Here is a 12,698-nt window from a genome sequence, read left to right on the forward strand (position 1 = left end):
CCCCCAGGCACCTTCTCTAATAACCCCAGCGAGGGGGCTGGGCGGTAACAGCCTCAGTCCCAAGTCTATTCTCCTTCATCTAATTTCTTCTACAAAGGCAGGTGCTAGGAGATGGCCAAGGGAGGCAGGACTGGGCTGCACAAGTCCTCTCCAGCAGAACGAAACGCCTTCTTTGTGTTTCTGCCCGGAGCAACGCGAGTGCAGTTTCACTTCTGGCACTGCTGGACGAGGAGCTGTAAGTCTCTCCCGGCTTTCAGTGCAAAAGGCCAGGCCATGGGCTGCCAGGCAGAATAAGGCAAATTCAGTATAGCAAAAAATGCAAATTCAGGACAGCAGAAACCTTCTGTCACCTGTTTTTTTCAGGACGTCAGGGAATAGTGCAGCAGAAAGTCAGATAAACACCACAAAGACAGGAAAAAATATTTCTGACGTGGAGAATGAGACATTCAAACCAGTTTTGAAACTGAATGCGTTTCACTGAGTTTAATTTTTAAATTCGTGTAGAAGTGAGGACTAAACGTGACATTTCGGGTGGGATTCAACTGAACAAACACAGGTGGCGGTTGCAGATGTGGTGTCAGTCTGTGGCTGGAGGTAGTCCTCCAGATTGCCTCCCTATCCGTGGAGGCAAACAGGGACTTTGCGGCAGTCCCCATCCCAGCCTAAAGCTGATATCTGAACGAGGTCAGAGGGGTTGTGCTGCACCTGCCTCTTCCATTGACTTCCATTGATGATCCTAGAGGTCTTCTCCAACCTTAAGGATTCTATGGTTGCCATGACTGCAGGCGAGGTGGTGGTGACCACGTAGACCTCTGCCCTGAATGTGTCTGAGGGGGATGAGAGCTGTCCCACTCCTTTGCTGTCAGAGATGTGCTGTCTCTGTGTGCTTTTCTTCTGAATCCTTGCGTTAATGGACACATTTCCCCAACCTCATCCCTCTACTCCTCCTCCACCCTCAGACCCAAGTGGGGCCGTGGCTCCTTTCCCTGGATGAAACCTGCCCTGGCAAGCAGAGGACCACCTGAGACACAGCCATTCGCCTCTATGAGTTCTCTCTATTCCATCCCCCCCATATCTTAAACATCCTAATGGGAGCTGTCACATAGCCCTGGCAAAACACCCTGGGCAAATGCTCACCAGCCTGCTGCTTTTGTCCCAGAATGTCAACTCGTCGTACTTTAGGTGTTACCAGGTCTCGAAGACTCCAGCCCGACCCCAGGAAGAGCATCCCTGCAGAGCGGGTGCAGGGCATCCCTCTGCCACCGGAGCCTCCTCGGTTCCTGAGGAGCAGAAACCCTTGTGAGCGGCTGAACCTCTGAACCTGCTGAACCTCTTGGTACTGAACAAAGGCGAGGTATGGGGATATCAGGTGTTGGTGTTGGTACTTTGGATAGTTGCTGTTGACATGTATCGTCACATTCACTGAAATGGCACCTCTCCCAGCCAGCCTCCATAGACTCACAGAATCATTAAGGTTGGAAAGACCTTTAGGATCATCAAGTCCAACCCCCAACCCAACACTACCAGGCCCCCTAAATCATGCCCTGAAGTGACACATCTACATGGCTTTTAAATACCCCAGGGGTGGGGGAGTCACCTCTCTGGGCAGCCTGTTCCAATGTCTGACCACTCTCTCAGTAAAGAAAGTCTTCCTAATATCCAATCTGAACCTCCCCTGATGCAGGAAGCCATTTCCCCTTGTTCTATCGCTAGTGACCTGGGAGAAGTGACCAACCTCCCCCCCACTACAGCCTCCTTTCAGTTGTAGAGAGCGATAAGGTCTCCCCTCAGAACACCAGTTTAAAATAATGCCTGCAGAGTATCTCCTTATCCCAGACGGGAGCTGGACTTCCCATCTGCTAAAGCTAAGCTGTAGAGCCTCAGAATGGCTCCTTGTGCTTGCAGCTTCCAGAAAAAAACCTATCATTTGCTGTTCCCCCTGACCTGTCTGGGCCATCCCCAGGTGGTTCCCAGCTTCCAGAACAGGAGGGCTCTTGCACCCAGGGGAGTCTCAGCGTGGTCTGGTGCTGCAAACCCAGAGAGAGCCCGTGAATCCTGGCTGGGCGTAGCTGGCGGGCTCAGAGGGGGCTCAGAAAAGTCTGGGATGCAGCTGGTCTAGCAGCAGCAAGAGCTAGCCGGGGCCTCAGGACACTCAGACCTACAGCATGCTGCCCTTCAGGCCTCCAAGACATGCTAGATTTAGCTGTTCATGGGCTTGCGGTGGTTACAACAGGCAGACGCTGGGTTGGTGAGTACCCCCAAGCAGATTCAGTGTTTATTTCCACCACTACAAGGTGTGGACACCGAGAGAGCGATAAACACCGTAGTGCATCTCCCCGCTTTGGTTTCCTCACCCAGCTGCTGTGAGGCGTCGGATGGACGGAATTAATGCTTTGAAGAGCTCGGTTTTGAAGGTGTGCGGTTTCCATCATCACCCAGAAGCCCAGAGAAGCCGGTCTGTGCCCAGTGAGGGCCAGCCTTCTGTGCACGAGAGGCCCAGAGAGAGGAGCCTCTGTGGCTACAGCACCTGCAGTGTGTGACGGTCGCCTGTTGCTGGCCCTGCTGGTCCAGCAGGGACCAAAGGAGGCAACGCAGGAGAAATTTCCCCATTTGGAAGATAATCTGTGTATTTACACAGATACACCCGGAGTCCTGAAATGTCTCTTTAAAATTATCACAGGGACGTTCATGGCATCAGGAACATCTGGAAACTCAAAGGTGGCTGCTGTCTTCTCTGTATTACCTGGAAAGAAGGAAGGGAAATAGGACTCTGGTATTTGCCAATGATCCCAGTCCCAAATCACTCTCATCACAGAGCAGGGTGTCAAGTGGTCATTTAAATCAATGAGTCCTCCCCCGGTCCTCTCACTGCTTCTGTTCACCGTGTGCATCCAATGCATAAACAAATGATGAATAACATTTGTGCTGTCTTTGTGTAGACAAATACACCTGGAAAACCATTCACTGCTGTGTCAGGCATGAACCTTCCTGGAAAACAGCATTTTGCGCATTGCCTGACGGATCCGCTTGTTCCTCACGCCGTAAACAATGGGGTTCAGCATGGTGGGGAGGGTCAGGAAGAGATCAGCCGGCAAAACCTGTGCATGCATGGATACGCCGCTGCCGTGCGTATATAGAGACTATCCCAGGAGCGTAATACAGCGGCATCACGCAGATGTGACACCCCCAGGTGCTGAACGCCTTCCGGCACGATTTCTTCCCCAGGGCAGCTTTAAGGATCATCCCATAGGACACAGCAATGAAAGCCGTGTTCTTCCTACTATAAGAGAGGACCCAGCCACACTGTGAAGTCGGCTGGGTCTGGGGTCTGCACACACCAGCTTCGCCACGGCCATGCGCTCGCAGTACGAATGGGGAACCACGCGGGAGCGGCAATAGGGGAGGCTTGTCACCATCCCCGTCAAGGGGACCGTGAGAAGGAGAGCTCTCACCGCAATGGCCAGGCCTATTTGGGCAGTTGTTTGGCGATTCAAGATGGCTTGGTACCTGAGGGGGTGACAAATTGCGGCGTTAGCGGTCAACAGCCATGGCCAGGAGCGCTCCCGACGCCTCTGATGTTGTGGCGTGAGCAAGGACCATCTGAAGGAAACAGGCCGTGTACCCAATCTCTGCAGAGTTCAGCCAGAACGCGCTCAGCATCTCGGGCATGATGCATGTCACCATCACCGCATCGACGACCGCCAGCATGCCCAGCAAGCAACGGATGGGGTCACGCAGGGACCCAATGGCAAGCAGAACTACACCATTTCCTACCAAGGCGATGACCTAGCCTGAGCAGAAAAGGATACCCAGGCAGGTGGGGAAAGCTTCCAGGCTGGGGACACCCACAAGGATGAAAGAGGAGGAGATGCTGTTGGGGCAGTGGAAGGGATCAGAAGCCATGCAGGAGAACCTTGCTTTTGTGCTTAAAAAAAAGAGGTCCAGTTTTGAGCCCTGAGATGGCCAGAACTAAAAGGGGTAGGGTGGGGACTCTGCATCGGTGCAGGAGCCAAATCAGGAACCCACATTGTTATTAAGATGTGTGAGATGGGAGTGCTACAGCATAACGTGACCAGCTGGGGGGTACGGGTCAGAAATGCTGAATAAATGAGACTATTATGGCTTAAAAGTTCCTATAAGGTGAAGAAGTTAATGTTTAAAGTTGTGCCCTAGGGATAACCAAGGGATTTTTACAGTTCGTTGCTCGTGAAAGGCTTAATTCTTTGTTGGTTTCTCACCACCGTTCAACTGACATCTTGAAATAAGCCGCGAGAGGAGAGAAAAAGGTCAGCATCCAGCTTCCCTCAGACAGCGCTTCTGCCTGAGCAGCCCTGGCTTCCCTGCAACAGGCCCAACATAGGAAGTTCCTCCAAATTTGTAGGGGAAAAAAGTAGTCTCAGAAAGTGTTGTGGGATGTTAAACATGATCACGAAATTGCCGTTTGCTGCTCTGCCTTCGTTCTGCCATTCACCCGTGAGAGAAGCCTGCAAAACTAGGCAGTAGTCAGAGAAAAAGATGAATTTCTGAGGTTTATTCTAATGGGAGAAGCTTGAAGGTCATACAGAAACTCCAGGGAGCAATCCAGGAGAGACAAGAGTGTGAGTACAGTGGGCACGATCTGCACATTCGTTTGTGCCAAAACCTTGCTACTGCTTCTGCTGCCTCCCCCCAGGCAGGGGACAGGCCAGGCGGGGGGTGACCCCCCCAGACCCCTGCCTGTTCAGAGAAATTGCCTGCACGATCACACACCAATAGCTTTTCAGCAAGCAGCAAGCTGTGGGGTGGCTCATGGCTGACCCTACCCATGCTAGTGACAACGTGGAGCAAAATTCACCTCATGCAGGATCCTTTAGGCTAAAATTTAACATTAGACACGGCCAGTGTGGCGGGAGTGAGAAGCAGAAGCTAGATAAGTTCAGAATAGAAATAAAGAAGATATTGGGAGACAGCTAAGGAAACCCAGCATTTGAAGTTTTAAAATAGGGAGCAGGCTTTTGTAGGCTTTGAACCCTCCATTTGAACTACAGCTCAGGCCCAGGTTTGGGGTTGCTGCAGGAGCTGCTGGCTGAAAATACTGGTCAGGACAGAAAGTCTGCAAATCAGGACGTCTTAGAGACTGAAACAGGATCAAAAATAGTTTTTAATTACTGCACACATAATTGCTCTGCACCGACCCTCTGCATCCTGGTAACGAGCAGCTGCAGGAGCCGTGTGCGGCTCCAGATTTGAGCACGAGGTTAACCCGCGGCGGCTTTCGCCCACCCGTGCTCCCGAGCAGACCCCCGCGGACCAGCCCTTCGGACCCCCCCTGCTGCACAGCAGCGCCGCGCGCCCCGGCATGGCGCAAGCCCCCGCCTAACACAGCGGATCGCAGGCTCTACACGAGGGTCCCTCCGCAAAGGCTCAGGGCATCATTCAGCTGCCTAAACACCTAGACCTAGAGCCATCTGAGACCCCCCCCGCTGCGTCCCACTTGGCCTCTACTTCCTTTACACCCAGCAGGGTGCAGGTCCCTGCAAACCCTGGGCGATGGTGTCTCTCCCACGTGGGTGCTTCGGGGACATGTGGGCGTCCCAGGTGGCTGTGGGCGTCCAACTACGGGGCGGCGGAACGGCTCCCTGGGGGACTGGGACCCTGCTGCAGTCAGCGAAGAGGTCGAGCGCGGAGCCTACAGAGTAACTGACCCCCTAAATGTAGGGGTCTGTCCTAGGGTGAGCTGAGCTGCTCTCCAGGATCCACTGACCATAGGGGCTGGATCTCGGCTGGCTGCACTCAGTGCTTAGACACCAAGCACGCACACAAGCGTGTGTGGACACCTACCTCCAGGCACTTACACGTGTCTGAATCCAGAGCTGCATCCCCAGGTGCCTACGTCCAAGGCAAGGGTACGTTTGCTTCCAGAAGCTCTCGTCCTCAGCCAGTGCCTGGTACGATAGTGCTATTAGTATTGCAGCAGCACTGAAGAACCCTGATCACAGGGAATTCTTGTCCTGGGAGATGGAAAAACATAGCACAGAAGAGCTTTGCAGCCTAAGCAAAAGCTTCTGATGCCGGTCTGCCGAGAAGGATAAGCTATTGATAAGATATATCTGTCTCACCCGTAGGACTGTCGCCTGGAGGGCTGCAGCAGCACATCTCTGCATATCTCTAAGTGCAGCAAGGCTGGGGTATTAATCCGTCCTCTGGAAATCCCCTAAGGGACAGCAGATGAGGGTGCAGAGATTAAGTTTTCTGTCCTGTGAGGATATGGAAATTGCCGAGACTGCTTCAGCTTCTTTCATTAGTTCTCCCTCATCGTGTCGTACCATTGGGGTCTCAGGGTTATGGCGGTCTCCAGAGCCTGCCGGGCGCCCATGAGACCAATGCACAGAACGAAAACTGAGAAATCCACCTGAAGTGGAGAAAAATCCCTTTGGTTTTGCCAGGGAGAGTGAAATGGTTTGGAAAATCTGGCTTTCCACTTTTCTCTCCACTCAGAACCATTTCAGTAAACTTTTATGTCCGTTGACTCCCCAAAAAGGATTTGTGCCATGGAGGTGGGATCCCACAGCAGGTCCTGAGCCTCGGCTGCATCACGCAGCACACAGGTGAGGAACGATGCCTGCTGATCACGCACACCGCACGTGGCAGCAACCCTCCAGCGGGTGTAAGGCCTGCCTTTAAGGATCCTTAGCAGAATGCCAGCTCATTAGGGAATAAATCCCTAATTTTCCCTAATTTTTCAGCTTATTAGGAAGAAGTGCATATGAGAACCTGTGTGTGAGCAGAAGCGCAGTGCAAGAGGAGCGCCGTTCTGAAGTGGAGCTCAGGATTTGTTCACACAGGGGCTCAGCAATGAGGGACGTGTAAGATGGGGGCTGGAGATGAAGACATGGTCATTCGTGATGTGCAGGGAATGTCATTCCTAGAGATTTTGTCAGAAAGGGAAGGTTTTCCTAAAGCGGGGATTTTGCTCTGCAGATGCATTCCCTGCCCTAAGAGCACTTTTGTCACAGCCCGTGTCCTGCCTCCGGCTCAGCACTGTCCCAGAGGAATGTGTGTGCACGCGCAGGGGTGAGATGGAGATGCAGCCTCCAAAGCATCCGTTTCCTTGGGCGGTCCCCATGGGAGCTGCCTTGTCCCATGAGCCCTGCTCCTGCGGGCCAGCTGCCCCGGAGAGCCTGGGAGCGCGCCTGGGACTGCCCGTCCCCATGCACGGCCTGGCAGGCGCAGGCACGGTGTAGGGTGGGTGCATCAGCCCTGACATGGGGGATGCTTCAGTCCTGCAGAGCTTCGACCTCAAAGCAGCCTGGCAAGAGCTACAGCTGAGGCCCTGCTCAGGACAGGGCGTTTCTACCATCCCTCATTCAACTCCACGTGGACTCAACATTATCTCTATTGCCGCGGTGTCGCGGTTCAGCCCCAGCCAGCAACGGAGCCCCACGCAGCCGCTGCCTCACTGACCCTCCCCATGGGATGGGGGAGAGAATTGCAAGGGCCAAAGTAAGAAAACTCGTGGGTTGAGATAAGAACAGTTTAATAATTAAAACAGTAGTAGTGATAATAATAACAATAAAATGACAAGGAAAATAATGAGAGAGAGGTGAAACCTTGGGAGGAGGGAATAAAACAAAGTGATGCAACCACTCACCACCCGCCGACCGACGCTGCCCGTCCCCGAGCCGCGATCGCTGCCTCCCACCCCCGGCCAGCTCCCCCAGTAACACACTGGGCATGACGTTACATGATACGGAACATCCCTTTGGCCAGTTTGAATCTGCTCTCTTGGCTGTGCCCCCTCCCCTCCCGGCTGCTCGTGCCCCCGGCAGAGCCTGGGGAGCTGGAAAAGCCCTTGGCTAGTACAAGCACTGCCCAGCAACAACTAAAACATCGGTGTGTTATCAACATTATTGTCATCCTAAGCCCAAAGCGCAGCACTGCACCAGCTGCAGGGAAGGAAATTAACCCTGTCCCAGCTAAAACCATGACACATGGTCTCACACATATTTTTCTTGGCCTCCTCCCCCTCCAGGGACCCATGTCCTCTCCACACCTGAAGGAACCCAGCCAGCCAGAAATGCACCTGCCCCTCCATCCTGCAGGGTGTTGGATGGCAGTGGTGCCTTGCAGTTTCTCCTTTCCAGACGCACAAAAGGGCACCGTGTCCTGTCAAGCGGTGGGAACCTCTTCAGTGGCCAGGCCACGTGCTGGGGCAGGGGCACGGGGTGAGGCTGCAGGTGGGGAGCATGCTTTCAAGGAAAACTCTTATATTCAGGCTGATTTGCTTGGAGTTCGTTTCTCTGGTTGATCTGTCTCGGTGGCAGATCAGGAAGTTTTGGTACACCCAAAGCAAGACTTTCTTCCCAAAGGTGGTCCCCCACGCTTCTCCCTCACTTCGGAACCTGTCACGTCATACACGGCAGCGTGTTCCTTGCTTTCGCACCCAGGAGGTTCCTGGCCGCTGATCTGGACCACAGGGTGCAAACATGGACCCTTCCCCAGGCTGTTTGCAAGGGGAGACCAGTCGGCCACACAGGTCAACACAGACTGAAAACAATCCCGCCCCCAAACAGCATCGATGGCTTCATCCTGTTCTCCTCTCTGGGTAATTAAGGTGAATGCTTTTGGAGGAAATTGTATATACATATACACAGTGTGATATACGAACTTAGATGCTCAGTCTACCCAGTAGCTGGTCCTGGGTCCCTGGTCTCCCCAGTTGCCTCGTGCACACACGCACGCGTGAGCGGCTCTCTCCAGTAGCTGCTGAGTCCGACGGCAGCACCGGTCCCTGATCCCATGGTCTCTGCGGTCGTGTAGCTTGGACCCCCCCGGTCCCTCCGGGAGCAACCAAACCCTCTGGCCCCTCCAGCAGCCAGCCCAGACCCACAGCCTCGCTGATACCTGGCTCCCACCGCTCAGCCTACTCGCTGGCTGGCGCTGCTTGGTGTTTGCTGGTAACGGCACACTGATGCACGGACCCACCCCATGTGTGCACCCCAGTCTCTCCGGGTGCTGCACTCTGGGCTCGTGGGCCCCTGTGGTTCGTGGTCCCCACTCCAGCAGCTGGTGCTCAGCCCTCCGGGCTCACACATGCGCACAGAATCGGGGACCCTCACCCAGGGATGCGGTTAGAAATGGAGTTTAGTGAGAAGACAGGACAGGCTGTGCTGATCAGGCGCCGGGCATGGAGAGGCAAGCATGCGGACCAAGGCCGTGTTTGCATGTGGCCGGACCCTTTCATCCCCTTATACTGCTGTTTTCCCACACTTGTTTGCCCCCAGTCCCCCTCATGCCTCCCATTCCCAGCCTGTGGTTCCTGTGTCTGAGTGCCACCCAGTCCCAAAATGCTCTTCCTGGCCTCCCACAGTGCTTGTCCCCCCACCCCACAGGCAGTACCCCATGTCAGTTTGCAAGGAGGGAGACCTACTGCCATTGACCAGCCTGGAGGGCTCACACCCGGCCGTGGGCTGACCGTCCTCCGGGACAGCCTGGGAAGCAGCTGGGCTGGGGGCTCTGCTGCCTCTGAGGGGGATATCGGGGTTCCCCCTCCTGCTGGGTTCCCCTGCTCCTTCGCGTTTACGGAGGTGAACCTGTAATCGCACCACCTCGCAGCCCCGGCGCCTGGCAGGCAGGTTCCTGCTGCAGATCCCCGCAGGATGACGGCATCCACGGTCGTCGTGGTTCAGCCCCGGCAGGCGGCTGAGCCCCGCACAGCCGCTCACTCAGGCCTCCCCACAGTGGGATGGGGGAGGGAATCGGAAGAGTAAAAGTGAGAAAACTCATGGGTTGAGGCAAAGACAGTTTAATAATGAAAAAGAAAAGAAAAAAAAAAAAAAAAAAAAAGCCCAGGAACAACAACAACAAAGAAAAACAAACCCCAGAAAAACAAGAGATGCAAAAAACCCCAACAGCTCACCACGAGCCGCCCGATGCCCTCAGTCCCTGAGCAATGGCAGCCCCGGCAAACCTCCCCCACGCCCTGCAGTTTGTATTGCTGAGCATGATGTGATATGGTCTGGAACATCCCTTAGGCCAGCTGGGGTCAGCTGCCCCCGCCGTGTCCCCTCCCAGCTCCTTGTGCACCCCAAGGCTACTTGCTGCTGGGGCAACGTGAGGAGCAGAAAAGGTCTTGAGGCCGTGCAAGCGCTGCTCAGCAGCTAATCAGGCATCTCTGTGTTATCGGCACTGCTGTGGTGGGTTGACCTCGGCTGGGCGCCAGGTGCCCACCAAGCCGCTCTATCGCTCCCCTCCGCAGCAGGACAGGGTCCCCTCCCAAGGTCTTGCCCATCCCCAGCCCACTGGGTGAGCTGGAGTTGGAGCCCACTGGGAATGCGGGAGAGACAGCCCTGATGCTGTGCGAGCACTGCTCAGCAGCAGGGGTGTTATCAACACCCTTCCAGCTGCCGACACAAAGCACAGCACTAGGGGGGCTGCCGTGGGGAAAATTAACCCCATCTCAGCCAAACCCAAAACATCATCGTCCAAACTACTATGAAGAAAATTAACTCTATCCCGGACAAAACCAGTTCCACGGCGCACGGAGAGGGCTGGTGGAGCAACGCAGAGCCCGCTGCCCCTGGGCAGGACAGAAGTGCAGCGGTGCCCAGGGACCAGCGGGCACCTCGGCTGGCTGCGCTGGCCCCCACGGCACTTCTCCCGCACAGACGGACCGACCGCCACTTCCACTAGGGCGACTTTACCTGTTAGAGCTTGGAGACGGTGTCAAGGAGATGGCAACAGGATGCTACTGAACGGATGCTCTGGTGTAGCCTGGCTGTGGGGGTGGAGAACAGAGGCAGGGGAGGGTCAGAGAGGTGTTCAGCTGGTTTGCTTTGGTGGGAGATTAGATACAGCGTGTGCTGCGTTTGTGCATTCAGGGTGGTAGCGACAGCCTGTGGGTACCTGCTCCTGGCTCACCGAGAGGGAGGGCCCGTCCTCAGCAGCCTGGTCTGACCTTGTAGGTGACCCTGCTTAGAGCAGGAGGTTGGACTAGAGACCTCCCGAGGTCCCTTGCAGCCTCAGGTATCCCGTGGTCTTGTGTTCCCACGTCCCTTACATCTCTTGGCCTGGCTCTGCTGCACATAGAGCGACGAGTTAAGGAAGCAGCGATTTTCTGCGGTCCAGCTGCACTAGGTCATTTTGCCAGAAGAAGGCGAGGCGGTGGCTGCAGTCGTATGTATGCTGGGAGATCTGAGGGAGCTGGACCACCCAGAGGCGCCGGGCCAATGCCACTGCCTCGTGCGAGGGACGGGCGGGAGCGCAACCAGCTGGAGCCCTTGGTGCTGACCTGAACTCACTGGGAGCCGACATTTCAGACCTGTGTCTGAACGAAACAGATCCACACCAAGGTCCAGCAGAGATTTTGGCCGTTCTAGGGAGCGGACTTTGTCTTCGTGAGGCCCAGCCCTATGCCCTGAAGGCCAGGCCCAATCCCTCCTGCCGGGGGTCTCCTCCGGGAGATCATCCTGCGGGCTCTATCACGAATCTGCTTCATCCTGATGCCGTAGATCAGGGGGTTGAATGCTGGTGGGATGAGGAGGTAGAGATCAGCCAACAGGACCTGGATGTGGGGTGGGAGCTCCCGGTGGTACCTCTCCATGTACATGGAGAGCAGCCCAGGGATGTAGAAGAGGGCCATGACGCAGAGGTGTGAGCCGCAGGTGCTGAAGGCTTTTTTGCGGGCTTGTGGGGAGGGGAGGCTGAGCACAGCTCGGAGGATGAGCACATATGAGAGGGCAATGAGCAGCGAGTCGAAGCTGCCCACGTAGGTGGAGACGGAGAGGCTGTAGGTGCTGCTGAAGGCAGTGTCCCCGCAGCCCAGTTTGAGCACGGCCAAGTGTTCGCAGTACGAGTGGTCCACGACTGCCGGGCTGCAGAGAGGCAGGCGTCGAATCTGGAAGGTGAGGGGGCTCATGAAAACCACAGCCCTGAGCAAGGTAGCCAAGCCAATGGCAGCCACAATGGGGCTAGTCAGGATGGACAAGTACCGCAGAGGGTGGCAAATGGCCACGTAGCGGTCAAAGGCCATCGCCACCAGCACCCCCGACTCCATCACGGAGAAAGCATGAACAAAGTACATCTGGGTAAGGCAAGCACCCAGGCTGATGGCAGTGGAGTGAAACCAGAAGATGCCCAGCATTTTGGGGGTGATGGAGGTGGACATCACCAGGTCAATGACAGCCAGCATGGACAAGAAGAGGAACATGGGCAGGTGCAGGCTGGGATCAGCCTTTATCACACACAGGAGGGTGCTGTTCCCAGCCAGTGTGATGAGGTACATGATGCATAAGGGGAGGGAGATCCAGTGGTGCAGGTGCTGCAGCCCCGGGATGCCCGTCAGGTGCAGCTCCGACAGCGAGGTGTTGGTGGGAGGCGAGTAGGGCATGGTGGTCACTGCAGGAGCCTGGGGGAGGAGCGCCCAGGCACACAACGACAGCCATACCCTGGGTCACGCCAAAGGTCCATCCAGCCTCAGGTCCTATGTCCAGCATCAAAAGCAGACCCTTAGGGAAGAATATGAGAAAGGAAACATACCACGATACGTCTCCCGAGTGCCTCCCCACCTTCCAATGATTTGTAGCTCAGGGACTTCCAGAGCTGGATGTGGTTTCTCTGTTTTTATTAACCCCACCTGAGAAACCCATCTAGTCTCTTCTGTGCAAAACGCTAGCACCCACCCTGTCTTTTAGCAAGGAGTTTCACAAACTAAAGGCACC

The 12,698-nt window shown here is 55.3% G+C and overlaps 1 protein-coding gene and 1 pseudogene across 1 annotated transcript; both read right to left on the reverse strand.

Moving 5' to 3' along the window:
• Positions 1–2,955: 2,955 nt before the first annotated feature.
• LOC104045678 (olfactory receptor 52I2-like) lies at positions 2,956–3,903 on the reverse strand (annotated as a pseudogene).
• A 7,450-nt stretch (positions 3,904–11,353) lies between these two features.
• On the reverse strand, positions 11,354–12,367 carry LOC104049909 (olfactory receptor 52K2-like). Its single transcript, XM_064440901.1, has one exon. The coding sequence runs from the start codon at positions 12,365–12,367 to the stop codon at positions 11,354–11,356; it is 1,014 nt and encodes a 337-aa protein (XP_064296971.1).
• Positions 12,368–12,698: the final 331 nt, after the last annotated feature.

The sequence above is a fragment of the Phalacrocorax carbo genome, chromosome 1 (assembly GCF_963921805.1).
Source record: "Phalacrocorax carbo chromosome 1, bPhaCar2.1, whole genome shotgun sequence".
Lineage (NCBI taxonomy): Eukaryota > Metazoa > Chordata > Aves > Suliformes > Phalacrocoracidae > Phalacrocorax > Phalacrocorax carbo.